Below are 20,509 nucleotides of genomic sequence, written 5' to 3'. Positions count from 1 at the left end.
TTCGTCCAAAAATAATGCAAACTAACCATATTGAAATCCCCCTATCAGAGAATTACAAAAAATGATCTGTAGGAATGGCCCCAATATGGAGGATGGGAGTTCGAATCCCACTCGGATCCATGATGATTTTCAAAATTAGGCCTATCTCATATGCAGTGTTCCTTAGCCAACTTAAAATACCATGTATGTCATTTAGTACCGGTATCAATGGCAAAGATGCTGGATTACAGATATGGAGGTTGTGAGTTCGAATCCCACTCGGACCCATGTTGATTTTCAAAATTATATCATATGCAGTGTTCCTTAGCCAACTTAAAATACCACGTATGTCATTTAGTATCAATGGCAAAGGTGCTGGATTAGAGATATCGAGGTTATGAGTTCGAATCCCACTCGGACCCATGTTGATTTTCAAAATTATAAACTTTATTTATTACAGGCTCAGGGCCCACAGTGGACACATTACAATACACACATCAACAATACAATAAAAAAATACACGTACAATAAAAGGAAGCTAGTGAAGGCATTCATGCCAATGTTCCCAGATAGTAGACATATATCTTACAGAGCTACGACTTGGATCAACCAATTGAGCGATAAGCTCATTTTTTGCACAATCAAGCCTGCTCATGAACTTAAAGGTAAGATTTCTTAACAGTGCCATACAAGTAGTTAGACCACATTTGCAGAATAGCCCACTTGCTCTAGTACTCCTTGGTTTCTTTAGGAGGATCCTAAGACAATTTCATATGCAGTGTTCCTTAGCAAATTTAAAATATCATGTATGTCATTTAGTATATCCCCAAAATGCGGAGCTACAACACTTTCAAGATGGCTGAATCCAAGATGGCTGAATTGTTTGGCCCATAACCTCTGACTGGGTGGATGGATTTTTTCCAACATTTCTTTTAGCTTTGTTTTCTCAATATTAGTTTGTTTTTAATTTAGGGATAGAGATATAAAAAAAAAACTGCTCATCTCTGCCCCAAAAGGCAAGCCCGCTTCCAGCATTTTCTGTGAGAATGCAATCTAGTTGTTCTGTATTTTTCCTGTGCACTTGTATCTGCTAGTGATGTTGGCTATGTCCTGTTTGTAAGTCACTTTGGTTATAAAGTGTCTGACAAATGCAATGTACTGTAATGTAAATAAATATTAAACATATGATAGAAATAAAAGATATTCCCTCCCCTCCTCACACACATGAAGCTAACTTGCACTAATGCTTAACACATGCAGGCACCCAGACAGACGTGTGCACGCACACACAGACGGACACAGACACACTAACGAACACAATGTAAGGAATGCAAGATAGGCCTATCTCTTTTTTTCTTTCAGCTCCATGGCATGGCAGTGGAACTTGTAAAGGCTGCCAGGAGTTGAAAGTCATGTCAATCTCCATTACCCAACCCCATGGTCATATGATTTATCACTATTAACACAATTATCACAATGGCCACGTGTTATATTATTATTATTATTATTATTATTATTATTATTATTATTATTATTATTATTATTATTATTATTATTATTATTATTATTATTATTATTATTATTATTATTATTATTATTATGCCTATTATTATTATTATTATTATTATTATTATTATTATTATTATTATTATTATTATTATTATTAATGAATTATTATTATTAGAAGGAGGTTCTGTGATCGTCTTAGTTTGTGTGTTTGTCTGTTCATTTGTTCGTTAGTTCATTCATGGTACGTTTGTGTCATTTTACAGATGGCAGAGGTGCGCTCTCTGAGCGCTTTTCTAGCGTTATAGCACAATGCCATTACAAATACTGTACAAATAGTTTATAAAAATAAGAAGCTCTAAATAGAAATAGAAATAGAAATAAGAACCTCATGAAGCAGTGTTTCTCAAAATGAAAGAGACACACTGCTTCGCTAAACCTTGTGTGGTTGATGATAGGCCTAGGTCAAGGTAGGCAACACAGTTAACCAAACAAAAGGTTCTGTCAGATAGAGTTACAAATGGCTAAATAGGCCTACATTTCATTGGCAGCAATCAAATGGTGATAGAAATCTTTTCTCAAAAAGGACTAAATATAGTTAAGTATGTTAGCAAGCACGCCACCCCTATGACACTATAAGTTTACCTCACAGCAAACCATTGAAGTTCCTTCAACAACAACACTAAACTTGGATAATGAAGCTCTTAAAACGGGCAAGATACAGTGATGAGAAGGAGAAGGAGAAAAGAGCGTGTATTTCTGCACTACACCCTGTTGTACACAAGAGGGTGCTATAATCATACTGTAATCAGAGCCGTATATACTTGACAGTAATCAAGATAGAGTCCTGTATGAGCCCAGAAATGCGCATTTTAAAATGATCAAATATCACAGAGCCAAATATTTTCTTAACATTTTGCTGATGGGAAAGTTGTAGTTTAGGGATATATAGGCAAATAAATGTAGACTACTGTATAGCCCTATTGTGGTCATATTGCCATTTTTCAATGCAATTCCCTTCAGGCCTTCAGCGTTGTTAATGTCTACGCATCTGTAAGCAAATAATAGCCAAAAAACGAATTAATCCATCAGTGTATCACACATGATGATGGGTTGTATACACTCACAGCCAGTTCTTAATTTGAAACTTTAAAGTTAGAGAACCACATCTCCTGAAGGCCTGAAGTCAGTGGTGTAGTCTACGTACAGTAGAACGCAGGTATACAGAGTATACCCACTTCTAAATTTCAGGGATTTCAGTATATCCACTTAAAATTGATTGATCCATTATTTTGAATAGCACAAACATATACAGTATACCCACTTCAAAAAATGCTCAAATATACAGTATACCCACCATAAAAAAGTAGACTACACCACTGCCTGAAGTGCCGTATTTGGTTGTGTCCCACATTAGGCCAATTCACAAAACAATCATTCAAAAGTATTGATATTGTACATTGTCACTTTAGTCATTCGGTGTGTTTGAGGAGAAAAATAAACTTAGAAGAAAGATGAACCTTGACAGGTGTTAAAGGAACAGTCCACCCTTTTATGATTTTCACATAGGCCTATTTGCAGTTTTTCCAAGTATTACTAAGCATGAACGTGTGTATCATTTTCTTTTTTAGTGATCGCAGGGCAGAGTTAAATAACCAATTTGCACTGTGGTGAATTTTACAATAATTATAAAGATGTTTATAGGGGCTTTGATGATATTTTGTTTGGTTCCATAGACTCCCATTGCTACACTTATGACTATACTGTTAACCTAGGCAATGCAAACACATAGAAAAAAATCCAAAGTAGGCTGTTCTCATATTTTACCAGGGCATAACTACGTACATATGAGCAATTTCCTGAAATGAGGTGTGCTGTTCCTTTAAATATAGGCCTAACTTCTGAGTTCTCAACAGATAGGGCCTAGCCAATAACCCTCAGTACCGGTTTGGTATGGGAACACCACACATATTTCCACAGTTTACAGTGGCTCTGCATGAATTATGAATGCCTTACTTATTCTTTCTTAAACTTCAAGTGAGATTAACCTTTCTTGTGAACTAAGTCATTCAATTCAGATGGCTTTGTTTAGACAAACACAGCATAGGCCTACCTCAGCTGAAAATCAAATGACACACCAATAATTGTTTTAAATTCAGAGTAAGGTGTGTGTGTGTGTGTGTGTGTGTGTGTGTGTGTGTGTGTGTGTGTGTGTGTGTGTGTGTGTGTGTGTGTGTGACGTGTGTGTGACAAGTGTGGCGTGTGTGTGTGACTCATTCATATGTGACAGTGACTGAGTATCCTATACGGTACATTTGCCTGATATTAATTTCATAGTTTGGCTTTCCTGCCAAGCATGACCGTAACTACCATTGAGGACACAGAGGTCATGTCCTCTGTATTTTTTTTCAGTAATATAAAATGTATCTATTATGAAAAAATATATATGATCAACAATGATAAATTCAGTCTGTATACGCCACCCCCATTTATCCTCAAGGCAGTGATTAATGAAAACAAACTTCAGAGTTTGACTGCAGTGTTTGAAGAATTCTAAATGTAGAATACAGTCTGCAGTACAGCATGCAGTATTTGACCCCGGTATTTGACAATGTCTGGTTACGGCCCTGCTGCCAGGATAGTGACACGTTTTCTCCGTTTGTTTTCCCCTGATATTTCCATGTAGTGAATAAATGAATTCAAAATACAGAATCACCTTGACCATGAATCACACCAGAGAGGGTCCTCTCCCAAGGGAAGCTGACAAATATCACAAAGTGCACGTTGTGCACGTTGGTTACAATGTACACAAGCTTAAACTGCAACAGGAACAAGTCATTTGAATCTGAAAGAGTGAGTGACAGTAGGCAAATATGCAGAGAGGCAGTGGCAGGAACCAGATGTCCTGGCTGCCCCAAAAAATATTTTCAGTTGATCTCTTTTATAAATAGGCCTATTGAAATATTTAATCTTTCTTATTTGTTTTAGTTATAGGCCTAAGTGCTCCTTCATACTCGTTCCTGAAATTATATTTCGTGACATTCAAAGAGATCAGGAAGTTAGTCTGGTAAACCAGCTCTAATGTATTTCATTTCATGACCAGAGGCTAATGCTTCTCTTCTCCTTCTAACTATGGGTGGATTAATGCACTGGCTTACCATGTCCATGCCCAGGGGGACACAGGTCACAAAGGTAATGATACACAACAACTTTCTGAGCCATGTTGCTGGGCACAATTGGCTCCTCTTTTCTGATTGAGTAGTTTTAGCGTATATATTTAAAGGCAAACAAATCAGAAAGCTAGACTGCATTTCAACAAAAAAAGTCTAGCTTAGCCTAACCAAATATTTTTGGTTCTATAGTGCAATGGTTAAACTTTTTTTTTTTTCTTCTTAAAGTACCCCCTTACCTGTGCCCAAGACAAGCCACGCACCCCCAACCCAAACCTCTACGCACTAAAGAAGGATTTAAGAGATTAATTTCAAAGATTCTTGCTTGAGACTTTAACTGATATCTTAATAACTTTAAATGGGGACCAAAACATGTTTTAATTTATTTTGATATGGCCTAATTATAATGTTCGCAAACAGAATTTTGGTCACAACCTCAACACAAACAAAATTCCGTACGCAAGGGGTGCCCGCACACCCCAGGTTAAGCACCACTGCTATGACCTCATGTCAGCGGCTTACAGAAGGAATAAGGAAATAAAAATATAAGAGTTCAGATGCAAAACCCCCTAAGTGCCTTTTCAAAAAATAATCTCAACTCATTTTTATTTAATACAAAGCTATTTTGTAATAAGCAAAATTGCATATTTTTTTTATTTTATTTATGTAATATAACTATTTAGATGTATTATCAAGTAGGCCTACATGAATGTAAACCAAACCAACAATGGGGTTCTCTAAAAATATAGAAGTGCAGGTCTTCAGAAATGGAGTTAGGGGGTTTTGCATCTGAACTCTTCATAACTTTTTCAGAAACACTGTTCCTCATTCCTTCAAATGAGAGATTCAAGATTTGAAAGATTTGATTAGTTTTGTACCTTGTGATTTTCAGGAATGCTGTCTCCCCAGCTTTTTTTGTGAACCACATATTTATAAGTAGACTGACCACTAACCGAATATACAGTATTTGGTCTCAATGAGACTCAGCAAACAACAACACTGAACAATAAGAATACTGAAGTGAGCTACAAGGTAAGTGATGCTCAAGTAAGCTCCTTTATTTTCAGTTGACAAGAACGTTTGATTTTCCTTCAAATACGTACCACAATCGGCGTGGAAATGCTTTGTTTTGCATTGCTGCTTTGATTTTTATTTGTCATTGATTGGAACAACGTGTTTTCCCCCTCTAGTTTCCTGTCAGCCTGTGAGATGTAGATTGCAAACCGCATGTTGAATAAAATATAAATGTTTAGGAACAGATTCCCAATATAACAGCTGGGTTTTTTTTTTACATCGTGTTAGTAATCAGCCATACCTTGTAAAAAAAACACCTGAAATATGCATAGAAATAAGACCATGTTAAAAGCTTCAAATCAAGAGATGGCTGTTTTAGTTATTAACCCAATGATGCTGGTGGTTGCGTTGCACAACATTGACCTTTGGCGTCTGGAGCTGCATGACGCAGCATTCAGGCTCATGAGATTTGAGATATTTTTTATTAAAAATGTTGGTATGTTAGAGCTGAATTAACACATTCTAATGCAAGATGAGGGTTTAGATTTTCAATGCAACTTACTTCATGTTTTTATGTGCTTCAGCGGCTGAGATATTTGGGTTTTTACAGTATAGGCTGAGGGCAACCTTTCCCAAAAAGAGCAGCACTCAGCAGGCGTTTTTTGCAAGTGCTTTAGGCATCAATGGGTTAAACTAGTGGTGGCCAACTCCTACATGTATCTGTCTCTTTTTACAATTTTAGGCTACGTGTCATTATGCTGAACATTGTTGTCCATTCACACTCTAATAAATTGAGTTGTTAGTTCTACTCTGAAAATGAGCATCAACATGGATTATTTTACTGGTAGGCCTAACTGACTGACCTGAAGTTCAGCAGTTTGGAGTACAACAGTGTGAAATGTATGAGTACAGCATACAGTATGTACAAACATATTTTCAATAGGCCTCATTTCTCCCTTATTTTAAGGAACAGACACCATAGTATATATTTTAATTTGACACTTAAGTCTCAAGGGACAAATGACCCCTGGCCTAAATGATTGGGCAAATGATCATTATTCTGACAGTGCTTCTCTTTCGAACAGAATGAAAACACTCATCCTGGTCTGTTTTCTTGGTGGATTAGGATCGCCAAATGCCGCATCAGAGCAAAGTCAAGGTAAATGATCACAAATGGTGAATGAATGACAGAGAGCAGTGAAATATCGGCTACTGATAATTTAGGCAGAATTACTGTGGTGAAGTCCTCAAGATGAATGGGCGTGGGTTTCATGATAACACAATGACAATAATTGGTTTTGGCCCCCTTACATTCATTTAATTTACTTCCACTTTTGATCATAAACTGAAAATTGTCAAGTAAATTTTAACATGAAGCATTTTATTAACTTAGTATGTTATAGGATAGCCGTGGTGTAATGGTAGGAGTTGGACTACAGATAAAAAGGGTTGCGTGTTCGAATCCCACCCTTCCACTGCCTACTTGACTTCATAGCTGAAGTGCCCTTGTGCTAGCCTGGGAACTCCCATACTGCCTTTAGTTCTACACAATCGTTTCGATCTGAAAGTTGTGATTAGGTCTGGTGTTAACCAGGCAACCCTTGAGCAAGGCACCTAAGTCCACATTCCTCCAGTGACTGTAACCAATACCCTGCAAATATCTGTAAGTCACTTTGAATGAAAAAAGTGTCAGCAAAGTGTAATGTAATGTAGCCTAATGTAATGTTAGTGCTGATGGGATCGCAAAATAATGTGCTAACATTGAAAATAATATGCACAATATTGTTACACTTTCCTTTAGAACTTCGTCTGGAAACTCTTGGCGAGTCAATGTGATTGCAATCTGAGTCTGAAACTTAAGCAAAAACAAAACAAAAGTGCTTTGGTTGTTAATGGAATAGCGATGTGAATGTCAATTTCCTCAACAGGTCGAAATGTAGCCCTGTATGGAAGGGCAACCCAGTCAAACCTGATTGACAACCCCTGGTCAGGGTACAGTGATGCCCACAATGCCATTGATGGAAATCGTGACTCACATTTCCATCATGGATCCTGCTCTTCCACTAACACACAGACCAACCCCTGGTGGAGGGTTGACCTGCTGAAGGAGTACATCATCACATCAGTGGTCATCACCAACAGAGGTGACTGCTGCTCTGAGAGACTCGATGGAGCTGAGATTCATATTGGCAGCTCCCTGCTGGAAAATGGCAACCGCAATCCACTGTGAGTTTCCACAACTAATTGAAAATGCTTTGGGATATCAAGATAAATTAATCCAGGGAACAAAAGCACAAGAAATTCTGCCTTTATGAGGTCTTGATGTTGTATCTATGTTTTGGCTAAATACCCAAACAGAGCAGGAGTGATCTCTTCTATTCCTGCTGGACGTTTTCAAACTTTTACACTCACAGAAAACAATGTGGGCCGATACGTCAATGTTTTGCTACCTGGAGAGAAAAGGCTTTTGACGCTCTGTGAAGTTGAGGTCTACGGCTACCGAAAGGAATATGGTAAGCACAGGAGATCAAATGACTTAATATTGTTTCATGGCACTGTAAGTGGATAATGGATGAGAGAAACTAGATGGTACACCACAAAAGTACATATTGCACGCAATTTTTAAACTGTGAAGAGTGGTCAAGTATCTATCTGTTTGGCCAAAGGCAATTGCATGCTAGACCCTAATTATTTCTTGTCTCAGAATATGTACTTTATGTAATGTTAAAGCGATATTAATTCATGTGTGCTGTGCAATCTCTCTCTTTGAGCCCATTTTGACAAAACATTTCAACTTTCTCAATCCAAAAAGAGAATGCAGCGCTGAGAGGAGTGGCCACACAATCAAGCTTGAATGGTCATGGATTTGCCATCAACGCCATTGATGGAAATCGTGATGGCAGATGGGAACGTGGCTCATGTAGCCATACGGCTAGGGTGTGTAACTTCAGTCATTATTTTCAAAATGTTTATTCACACATCTGACCTATTCATGCACATTTACTGAGTAAGTTTTGCAGGCAATTCTCTAACTGGCCGTTCAAAATGGAAAGATTAACCTATATGAAAAGCTTTCATTTCCAAGTCATAATGAATACTTAGAAAGTGATGATGAGCGTAAATATATGAAAGAGATAACACATGTGAATGGGCAGTATATTTTCTGGGTATAGCCTTTTAAAAAGTCACATATTGTACCTTTAAAGGAATTCAGACCCTGGTGGAGGGTTGACCTTCTGAAACAGCACCAGGTGATTTCTGTGACCATCACCAACTATGTAAATCACCCTCATTGGATTAATGGAGCAGAAATCCTAATTGGAACCTTCGAGGACAACGAAAGGTAACTGCCTTATCTCCATTTCTTATTGTTGTGATTGAATGACATTTTTCCTATAAGAGTGGGGCAGCCTGACGTGCACCCTTGGAAAAAGCGCCATCTAGTAATGTATCTCAGACTAATTCACAGGGAAGTAGAGGAGGGTTGGTGTCACTGTCATCGCACCGTCCCTCTCCACCAGATCCCCATTAAAACTTTGCAACTGTCCTGTGACAGACTGGCTGACAGACAGGCTGCCCTTCACTACCCTGTGCTGCCCTTCACTACCCTGTGCTGCCCTTCACTACCATGTGTTGCCCTTCACTACCCTGTGCTGCCCTTCACTACCCTGTGCTGCCCTTCACTACCATGTGTTGCCCTTCACTACCCTGTGCTGTCCTTCACTGCCCTGTGTTGCGCTTCACTGCCCTGTGTTGCCCTTCACTGCCCTGTGTTGCCCTTCACTACCCTGCATTGCCCTTCACTACCCTGAGTTGTCCTTCACTACCCTGTGCTGCCCTTCACTACACTGTGCTGCCCTTCACTGCCCTGCCCTGTGCTGCCCTGCCCTTCACTACCATGTGCTGCCCTTCACTACCCTGTGTTGCCCTTCACTGCCCTGTGTTGCGCTTCACTGCCCTGTGTTGCCCTTCACTGCCCTGCCCTGTGTTGCCCTTCACTGCCCTGTGTTGCCCTTCACTACCCTGTGCTGCCATTCACTGTCCTGCCCTGTGTTGCCCTTCACTACCCTGTGCTGCCCTGTGTTGCCCTTCACTACCCTGTGCTGCCCTTCACTGCCCTGTGCTGCCCTTCACTGCCCTGTGCTGCCCTTCACTACCCTGTGCTGCCCTTCACTACCCTGTGTTGCCCTTCACTGCCCTGTGTTGCCCTTCACTGCCCTGTGTTGCCCTTCACTACCCTGTGCTGCCATTCACTGCCCTGTGTTGCCCTTCACTGCCCTTCACTACCCTGTGCTGCCCTTCACTACCCTGTTTTGCCCTGTGCTGCCCTTCACTGCCCTGCCCTGTGTTCATGTGTGTTTCAGGTGTGCCGTCATCTCCTCTATTCCAGCTGGAGGTACCCAAACCTTTGACTGCAATGGGATGATCGGCCGCCATGTCACCGTGGTGATACCTGGACGTGCGGAGTACCTTAGTCTCTGTGAGGTCGAGGTGTCTGGATTTCCTTTGGAGTAAAGTCCAGGGAAACTGTAGAGGAGGGCAGAGATAATTTACACTCTTCGTGCTGTAATGCAATCTGATGTTTTTTTTCCCCTTTTCATATTAATATAATTTAAGTTATCAAATGTAGGTTGGCTAATCATTGCAAGAAAGTATACTGCATTAATCAATGGTGCAATGTAATACTTTGGGAAGAAGTGCAAATTGCTTGAAGTGACTGTATACCACTCTGCAACATAGCAGAACAAATACAACATTACCTTAGAAAATTACAGCATAGGGTACATTTAAATGGGGCATGGGGCACTTTCAGTTTTATGTAAAATGTAAGATACAGCTGCATTATAGTTCAACTACTCCTGAAATCTAACTTACAGCATACTCTTTCAACAAATTAAAGCAAACATGTTTTTGTTATTTCCAAATCTATCAACAAGTTATCAGCTGTATTGCAGACTGTGCCATACTCTCATAATAAACAGACCAATTTCTGTACAACATTGGCTTTGTTCTGAACCATTTGTGTTGTTCTTATGTCAAGTGATCCACTCCGCAACAAGACATACGTAATACAGAAAAAAATGACATTGACAAAGCGGCATTTTAACAGCAGCAAAAGTATTATATTTGGAACAAAGACAGACAAACTGTGTTATACCGCTGACCTTTTTCAAGAACATTTCAGAAGTTTAAAAAAAGGCAATTTAAAGTGAGAATGAGAAGTGAGCTAAAATGTATAAAAGCAACATGCTTTCGTTTCAATGTTATAAACGTGTCATTTCAAAAGCAATGTTTAGTAGTAGTAGTAGTAGTAGCTTTATTGTCCCCCATGGGGGAAATTTCTTCTAGTGAGAGGTGCGTAAGACATGAAAACAAACACAATACAGTCAGATTCCCATTTATAAATGTAGCTTATGTTTACACCAAGGACATAGGTTTGGTTTGAGCTTTGGTAGGACAACTCCGCCCCCGGGAAAAAACACATACAACTTTGAACATTGCACATCACACACCTTAAGAAATATTGATGGAATTAACTAGCTTCTGCTACCCAAAAATAATCACCCTCAGCACCATTCCTGACAGCCTGCACTACAGTACACAGTACTTTGGTACAGTTTCCTCTGTCTGAATCTATTCTAATCCAGATTTGTGATTTATGTATGGGCTAACACCGATGTTTCAATAATTAGCTTAATTTTTTCAGTAAATGAGGGTGAAGCCCAGACAAATGATTGGTACTGTTGTGGTTTTTGGGAACATTTTTACCAATTACTTATTGGAATGTAACATATTATTTTCATTATGTTAGATGGTGTTAATTCCGACTTCAAGTGTGTGTTTGCAAGAAATGCAGTTCTGGGGTCTAGAGCTGGATGCTTAGGTCAGCTGCCCTGTCGTAAACTTAGCCAAGGTGTCAGGTCACTCACTCACCAACTGAGTAGCCCAAGCAACAAGGATAGCTAAGGGTCAGTCCAAGCTGACATAGAGCAAGGCCTAAGGCTAGGCCTGCAGACAGAAGGTCTGGACCGATCCACTGAGTTTAGCTGACACATACTATTTGTGTAGGTGAGGTATCTTAGTTCATGGATACAGCTATTGAATATGGTGTGGTTCTTCCAAAGGCCAATCAGAGGAGACTCTAAACCGAATAGGACTTGTGAATGTATTCTTGTATCTTCTTGTACTGAGTTTGGTACTGATGTGTTGTCCTTGTTGGGTCTTGAACATGTAAGATGATCATGTGGCAGATGACATCATGTGGGGTTTAAATACTGTTCTCAGATGCAGCTCGAGAAAACGGTGGGGGCAAGGACAGGTTAGGTGAGGTTCTGAGCAGGGCCTTGTCCCTGGCTCAGAACAAGCCGTTCTCACTTAAGGGCTCTGCATACTTCACGTGCGCACTTTGGCGCGTGTGGCGCGAGAACCATTAATGACGTCATCACTTGCGACAGACTATTCATACTTCAAAAGCGCTTTCGCTCGCATTGTCAGAAGTGCCCTCTGCTGTTCATGAGAGAAACGGCAGTATTTTTCGCAACTCGCAGCGTGAGTTCTACGGATGTATAAAATAGAAAGCCAAACACGGCTGCTGTAGGGCTACTGAACGTCTGACTTGTGACTTACCACATTGAAACATAGGAAACCTATATTTTTTGTTGTAGCCTACATTGCCAGATCATTCCAAGACCATGTGAGAGCATTGTTCTGGCGGCAGAATTTATAAATAGATCGCCGAACACAACGTGCTTCTGAACAAAGTAAACAATTGTTTCACTGAACAACATTTAAGAGAGAAGATACAATAACTCTCTAGGACATTTTATTATCCTCAAAATGATGCAGGATCCATTCTGTAGTAGCCTACAGTAGTTGTAGCCTCTCTTCGCAACTCCTGCTTTGTCTGGCTACCTGCGTGGTCGCTGGCAGTGTTGCCAAAAGAAAATCAGCCAAAGTCGCTATGGGCTTGCTGAAAAGTCGCTAGAAGTCGCTAGATGACGTCATGACGTTACGTATGACGTCACAATGTCACGCACGGCGCGCTGATCTACAGAAAACGTGCCCACATGCCTTCGTCCACAGTACAAATGGGTGGTGCTAGCTACTTTTTGGAGATCAGAGCTTATCTGCAGCCCCGCTTAACCGTGGGAAACGCTTCTGACGGCGGCGCAGAGTCAGAATTATGTGGAAAAACGATTCATTTGTCACTGAAAATGCACGTTTTAAAAAGTCGCCACATGCACCAAAAAGTCGCTAAAGGCGCTAGATGAGTTTTTTGTCGCCATGTGCCCGAGATTCACTGCGGTCGGTGCGGCCAGCCTGCTAGTGCTCATTTAAATTTGTCATATGCTTGTAGGGTAGACCGAGTAAAGTTCAGGGTACAGTTTAGGTAAATCAAATATACCTGTGCAACAACAAGACTCTGATCTAATTCCAAAGTGTAGGCATAACATAAATGACAGTTCCAAAACATTTGGTGACCATATCGAAGATTGTGTAATCTCGGTTTATGTTGACATTCGGTTCCTGCCATATCTTTGTCCCATATCGCTTGCCGTAGTCTCATACAAGCAGATGTACGTGCATGAGAATTCCTGTGCGTATCACAAAAGCTGCCACACCGTGGTGCATCATGTGTCACGTCTGTCTCTATCCGCCACTGAAAATGCATTGTGGTGTCGTGGGGAGGGAGACTAATTTGCCTCTCACAAGACATGAGAGATAGTCGCTAGATTCGGCCAGATTGAGCCTGAAAAGTCGCTAAGTCGCTAGATGATTTTTTTTGTCGCCAGAGGTGGCCAAAAGTCGCTAAATCTAGCGATAAAGTCGCTAAATTGGCAACACTGGTCGCTGGTGGTGCACGACAAGTTACAAAAATTCTGGGGTGCACGACGTTCGCGCCACGGCAGCTTGCGCCACGGCAGCTTGCGCCACGGCGTGTGACGTCATTTTGGGTCACGTGACGGCGCGAGTGAGGTCGCGAGTGAAGTATGAAGGAGGGTAGCGCCAGTCACGACAAGTATGAATCCCCCTTTAGCAGAGAGCTGGGGAGAGAGCTTTGGGGATAGGCCGGGTGGCTGCTGCCATCTGGGCAGCATAGCCCTGGTGCAAGCAGCAACTACGCATCTTAGACCAAAGGGGTTGTTAAGGCCTTATGCCTTTAGGCACTTAGGTTATGCTTAATTGTTATGTCTTGATTACTCTCTCACTTGCAATGTATCAATACATTTAACTAACAATTTAATCTTAATGTAATCTTAATGGCAATGGCATTCGTCTTCTCCTGTGAGTTTCCTGGCTTCCGGTTCCTTTTCCTGTTCTTCTGCACAAAGATGATGGGTGATGTATGGGGTGAACTAAGGTAATTTGGGACATCACCTAAATTGGGACAAATAAGGTTTTGGGTTGTTTTCTTTCTAAATATTAGCAGCCAATCACAAAATGGGATGTAATCTTGTTACTGCAACTGTCATGTATAAGGAACAATAATTTTATTTGGTGTTAAGTATCATAAAAGGAATGAGCAAAGGTTTGAAGTGACAGTGGATCCAACACCTGTCAGTTGAGCTAGCTGACATGTCGATTATGCTATCAGATCATAAGGATATTATGACTGAATTAGTGATTATATGGTACAAAATATGATTGAAATACATGTTGTTTTACTAAAGGTTTAACTCAATATCAAAACATTTAGACATTTGTCTTTACTTTATTAAGGAGACGTAATTTTAGTAAGTAAAGTGGAGTGAGCTAATTTGGGACAATATTTTAAGCTAAAATGGGACAGTTTTCTCATAGCAACAGAATGGGCTTCTGTTAGCTGTTAGCATAGCATATTAGCTCGCCATAGGCCTATATTGTAATATGCATCCCACATGCTAATGGACATGGCCACAGTCACACATGCCTTACTCCTTCAATATTCTCTTGAAATGGAAATGTTTCAGGGATGTTATATCATTTTTTAAATAGTTAAGATCCTAGTCTACTGTTAACAAGAGAAAAATTGTATTATTATTTCAGTTTGCGCAAAAATAATGATAATCAAACAGACTGTCCCATTTTACATGAAAGGGTGTCCCAAATTACCATAGCATTTTCTCATAACGAAGTTGGTGTCTCACTGTCTTTAAATGTTAATATATTATAAAATATTATACTTTAAAACTAATTCCTACATGGAAATGTACCCAAGACCCATATGAAGACATACAATTACTAAATATTGGTGTATTTTAAACATAAAGTGTGTTTTTTTTTGCGATCTACCAAAAGTGTCCCAATTTACCATAGTTCACCCTGCTTATGGCTGTTTGAGCCCATTAATTAACTAAATAACTAAGTATGTAATAGTGATAATATAGAAGTACTTGGGTATTAATTAGTAAATAGGTAAACATACACAAGTCAGATTGCGGCGGGTAGTTATCCATTGTGCAACTGGCGATAGCCCAGATTAAGTCTTATTAATTAAATTGGGTTATATCGTATTTATTGGCCCAGTTAATAATCTTAATTAGTAATGGGATAATAAAAAGAACAACAGTACAAGCAAAGGCAATTTGGCTAGGCATATAGGCTCACTATAGCCAATAAAAAACAATAGATCTACAGGTTCAAGATCGGCTATATTAAATTTAAAGGTGCACCTGCACTGTGTAATATTTTTAGTTGGCCTAGTTCATTTCCAGAATTCAAGCTGCACATTCACAAATGTTACCTTTTTAACAAATACTTACCACTTGCACTTTTCATACATGAGAATGGGGATCTTCTCCATGGTCTGCCATTTTGAATTTCCAGAAATAGACATTTTTAGCTGCAAAACGTACAGTGCTTTGGTCATACTCGTAAATATTAGTTTATTATTCAGAAAATATTAATGAAAAGATTAAATTTGGCATTAGGCAGCGCTGTTTCAATGAGCGGCATAGTTCAATACCTACTCCACCCTGCACCACCACCTTACACAGTGCAGTGCACCTTTAATTCTTCTTTATATAATGTATTGTGTTCATTCAGTTTATACAGACAGTCATGAGTTTGTGAAATGCATTTTTACCCCTGCCCCTTATGTGCATTTCACCATTCCCGCCCTTGAAAGAATTAGATAAATTACATCAAACAGGTCATAATCTTTAAAAATACAATGACGCTAAAAAATAATATCAAATATTACTTCATCCTCATCATACATATAGTCCTACTCGTAAACTCCCCCACCCTTCTAGCCCTCTTCCCCTCACACCTACAGATCTGCATTCACCCAGAGCCCTCTAATAACAAAGTTACGTTACTCCCATAGACCTCTCCAATCTTTCCACAGCAATGCCGGCTCTCATGGAGCATCACAGAGTGTTAACATGGAAATCCCCATTGACTTTAGTTCCAATAGTAGTTACTTAGTTCTAGGAGGTGGCCGTAGAACACAGAAAATGTTGTAAAGGTAATGTAATTCGTTTGTACTTAATCTTTGTTTGGTATGTAATGGTTCTCTGTTAGTTTCCAGCGAGCAGAAGGTTGCTGTTTAGAAATATTCTAATCTACACGAATCGCATCACCAACCGACTTCCTGGTCCCTGGTTGACACAACTCTTATTAGACGGCTGTGCATTCACCCATCCACACCTGCACCTACATTCAGGCCCACATAAACGCATCAGCATTGTTTACAATCCACCCCTTCCTTCCCTTCCTGCCTAACACCCTCTTCCCCTCTCTCACACACAGTTGTTTGAAAGTGCAATTAAGTTTATTTAAGTGTGGTTAAATACAGGAAGAGTATATGGTAGTCCAAACTATTTTAGTTGAATGACGATAGGGGTTTCCTCACCACCCAGCTCACTACCCGTGCTGCAAAACAACATTTAAGAAAGTGCAAGAAATTACATTTTTAACTACCAGAACTTCTGCTGGCTGCACTTAATATTATATACCCCAACCCTTGGAATAACTTACACAAACAAGCAAAGCACCAGTTGATTATTTGTTTTATTAATCATTATTATAAGGCAACTCTGGACTGTGCAGACTCTGATAAGAAAACAAAATAAACAAGAGGTTTCACTTTCCTGCGTACATTTGAGAGAGAACTATTTGCCCTACGACCACAGTGTAGTCTGCCTGGCTGTGTTGTGGAGTGGAGCTGAACCACAACAGCCAAAAACTGCTACCGTTACATATATAAACCAATAAAACTCCAAAACATGATCTCTGGATGAGTAATGTTGGAGAACAGCTTTAAAAAACGAATTAGGTTTTCACACACTACCTATTGCCGCTATGATACACTTATATTTTTATATATATATATTTTGTGGTTGATACATCCAATTCCCCAAAAGTTCTTGAAAGCAGCAATCTACAACCACTTAAAACATAGGCCTAACTTCCTGCAATGCAACAAGTCGAAGATGTGCTGCATAGTTTGGCACCTACCCCCGATCAGCTATACACACATAAAATGAGCTGTCCGTACGCACAAGCACAATTGTGGATAAAGCTATAAACACCTCAGCTCTTCACAAGTCTGATTAGTCCAGGTCCAATTTCCTTGTTTTGGACCAACTTCCTCATTCGTTCATACAGCACTCTCTCAAACTCAAGTCCTTCATAGGCGGTAGTTCCAGTCTGTGTTCCTCTTTTCCTATGGTCTGTGAGCGAAGCATTTCACGTTTATGACACCAGAGGTAAATAGGCAGTGTGTGACCCCTATAAAGATGAACCGCAAGATTTTTCCTTTTCAAACAAATGTGACAATTGAACCTTGACAATAAAAAAAAACCAAAGTAAAAGAAATCAAAATAATCATGCCAAGGTAGACAGGACAGGATATTATGTACAGGGCAGAAACCCGGTATCCATTAATCCATTAAAAATATTCTGATTTGGCTCTACCGTGGCCTAACAGTAGGGCACTAGGCCACCACGCCGGCGACCCGGGTTCGACCCAGATCATTTGCCACTCCTTCCCCGATTCTCTTTCCCCACTCATTTCCTGTCTCTCTCGCACTGTCGTAACAATAATAAAAAGCACAAAAGCCAAAAAAAAATCTTTTAAAAAAAAATCTGATTTAGTGTCGCTTATGAAGACAAAAAATGTACCACCACCAGCACTCATTTCCATTCTGTAAACATGTGAAAACCCCATGAACTGTAAAAATATATACACATACAGAATATAATCGGATAGGCCTAACCAACCCCCCCACCACACACACACACACACACACTTTGTCCTCATCTCGGACACATTCATGCGCACAACATCCTTATGTCCAATACCCCTAACACACATGCACACGCACACACACTCGGATTCATGTCGTGATGCAACAGACCCCTCTCTGGCCCACTCGTTAAGCGTTTAAGCTCAGAAGCTGCCTGCCAGAATGCCATCTTTGGTTTCCAGCCCAGTGATAGTCTCTCTAGGCCCTTGGCTAAGACACAGACATCAGTATGAAGAGCATGCCAATATATAATCAGAAAGCTAGACTGCATTTCAACAGATAAAATGCTGTGGCATATTCACAATGTCCTTAAAAAAAAGGGGGGGGGGGGACAAATCAGAAATTAACTAATCATCTTCAGCGGGAGAAATGTGAGGGCTGACGGATCATTTCAGACCAGGCAGACAGTGTTGAGTCAATCCAAATTGCAGTTAAGAACGTGCATCATGGAGGGTGGTTGGTCCCTTCTCTGCCTAAAAAGACTTGTGCTACAAATGAATCACCAACAGTATGCTGCCGCTACCAGTGCTTACTGCAACATTGGAGTGTGTACATGGTAGGCTATACTACATATCTACTTTGGTCACTTCCTTAGTGCTTCATTTCCTCAATGTCGGCCATTTTTTTGCTCAGATATAGAAGCCACCACTGAAACTGGAATATAAAGAGAACGTTCAGAGACGGAAGTTGCATGTTATCGCCAACCACCACAGACAAGGGAAAAATTAATGGTTTTCAATGGAGCTGCCTGTAATATATTTTTTTAACTGTAAGCTTATTGGCTACAATGGGCACCAATCAGTGAGGCTTCTCAATATATTCTACTTTCTCTGACGCCACCAGACTCTTCCCAGGAGTGGGTTAACTGGTTTAACTGGAATCTTTTCACAACCATCTACCGTACACGTGATGTCACGGATGTTACAGTTAGGGAGTGAGATACTGTATGATCGTGCTGACTCACTCTGTGAGAAATGTGGAACAATATCAAATGTGCTACAGTGGAGAAATGGCAACCCAGGAAGCTGAGTAATCAGAGTTTGTGACTCACCGTCAGCTGAGGTGTGCGGGAAACAAATACGAATCAAATTGGCATCAGAAAGAATGTACTTTTCAGAGCCTGTGAGGCTAATGGCACTTCATCTCCCTCACATACACGCATGATTATTTACTTTGAATGGCTACAGTATGTTTTAGAAACCTTCACAGTGACTACATGAATATTAAATATTACACAAGGTGACTCATGATTTGTGGGTTTTGATCATACAGAGAATGTCTGAAGTTTTTAAAAGTGGACTCTACAGTCAAATGACTTGGGCTTTGAATTTAACCTATGGACTCTAGGCCTCAAATCATTTGCCTACCTACCGAAGATAAAGACAACTGGCTAACTTTTGTAGATACGAATAACAGAGATGATCGTCATAACCTGGCAAAGGGATATTGCAGTCTAAGCATCCCAAAAGCATCAAAACATCCCAAAGGCACATCACAGGCTTTGCAAAGTAAGCATCTGAAGTGCAAACATGCGTGTTTATCTGCTTGAAGCAACGTGGAGTTCTATAAGCAACATGTGAACTGGAGGGAAGAAAATGTAAACGTAATGTAATGAACGTCAAACGAACATCTGATCTTATATGACCTGAAATGCAATAGCCATCATGTCATTCAGGGCTGTTCATGGCTACAGGCTGTTGTGCGAATACACCCAGTTTAATATCCGTGAGAAGGTGTGCGAGGTCAGGGGATTATGGTGTGTTACCTTGCACCATTGTGTTGAGTACAGAAGGCCAGAAAAAACTGTAAAAACAAAAAAAATCCAATATGAAAGTAAGACGGGGGTGACCTTTGCCTTGTCTCCTTTCAATCCCCAGACTCACCATAGGGACTGGTGATGTAGCCTGATTATCATCGATTTTCAAATCTCTTCGAGACTTGGTCTGACCAAGAACATAACAATTAACGTTTCCCAAATGGCATGGTTGACCCGCCTCGCTAGGTTTGCTACTGGTTTTCGACAAAGTGGGAGGAGTTCCCGATTTTTCTGGAGATCAGAAGCGATATTTACATTGCTCTTGGCCTGACTAGAAGCAAGGCAGAAAGTGTTGCGTCACTAGGAGGGCGCGTCCTGGCTACCGGTGATGATGCAGCCTTCCCACTAATCACACTTCTGAACTGTGTTTCATAGGGTTATTTTAACTTGTATGGAAACATTTTTTAGGCAAGCAAATGTACACTCACACAAATGACTGCATGCAACCACCACACCCAGGCCCACGTGTGTGTACACATACACACACGCACTCACATACACGCACGCACGCACAAACACAGCGACGCACAGAATGTATAACTGAAAAAAATACATCAGTATGCTAAGGCCACAGGTTTTTGAATTTTTCAAAGAAAAGAAAGTTGAAATCGTATCTCCCTGCTGACACAACCCATGGGTGCATTTCTCCAAACCAAAGTTGCTTACTACATTAGCTACTTTGTTGTTTTCAATGCATTTTCCCATTGGCCACTACAGAAGTTGCTAACAGGCTAACATTGTCCTCGAGAAATGCACCCCAGGTCGCTTCTTTTGACAGCAAACAAACGGTC

At 40.3% G+C, this 20,509-nt stretch overlaps 2 protein-coding genes and 1 pseudogene across 3 annotated transcripts in view; 2 read left to right on the top strand and 1 right to left on the bottom strand.

Moving 5' to 3' along the window:
* The first annotated feature begins 5,632 nt into the window (after positions 1-5,632).
* LOC134449801 (fucolectin-like) overlaps positions 5,633-20,509 on the top strand; it is an 82,333-nt pseudogene continuing 67,456 nt past the window's right edge.
* On the top strand, positions 7,568-10,184 carry LOC134449802 (fucolectin-like). Its single transcript, XM_063199908.1, has 4 exons — positions 7,568-7,895; positions 8,028-8,182; positions 8,482-8,610; positions 10,060-10,184. Exons 1-4 carry the CDS (start codon positions 7,579-7,581, stop codon positions 10,182-10,184), a joined length of 726 nt encoding a protein of 241 aa, XP_063055978.1. The 5' UTR covers positions 7,568-7,578.
* si:dkey-199f5.8 (beta-1,4-galactosyltransferase 3) overlaps positions 19,757-20,509 on the bottom strand; it is a 33,410-nt gene continuing 32,657 nt past the window's right edge. For both annotated transcript variants that reach the window (XM_063199501.1, XM_063199500.1), the window contains one exon: positions 19,757-20,509. This exon is cut by the window's right edge and continues 731 nt beyond it. The gene's annotated coding sequence lies outside the window, so the exon portion shown is untranslated.

This window comes from Engraulis encrasicolus, chromosome 5, assembly GCF_034702125.1.
Source record: "Engraulis encrasicolus isolate BLACKSEA-1 chromosome 5, IST_EnEncr_1.0, whole genome shotgun sequence".
Classification (NCBI taxonomy): Eukaryota; Metazoa; Chordata; class Actinopteri; order Clupeiformes; family Engraulidae; genus Engraulis; species Engraulis encrasicolus.
Note: the sequence above shows the minus strand (reverse complement) of the source record. Positions and strands in the feature narration are given on the sequence as shown.

Coding starts and splice junctions, on each gene's coding strand:
- LOC134449802 (XM_063199908.1), top strand. CDS start 7,579: ATGTCAATTTCCTCAACAGGTCGAAATGTAGCCCTGTATGGAAGGGCA. Junction 8,183..8,481: donor CGGCTACCGAAAGGAATATG/GTAAGCACAGGA, acceptor CAATCCAAAAAG/AGAATGCAGCGCTGAGAGGA. Junction 8,611..10,059: donor TAGCCATACGGCTAGGGTGT/GTAACTTCAGTC, acceptor CCTCTATTCCAG/CTGGAGGTACCCAAACCTTT.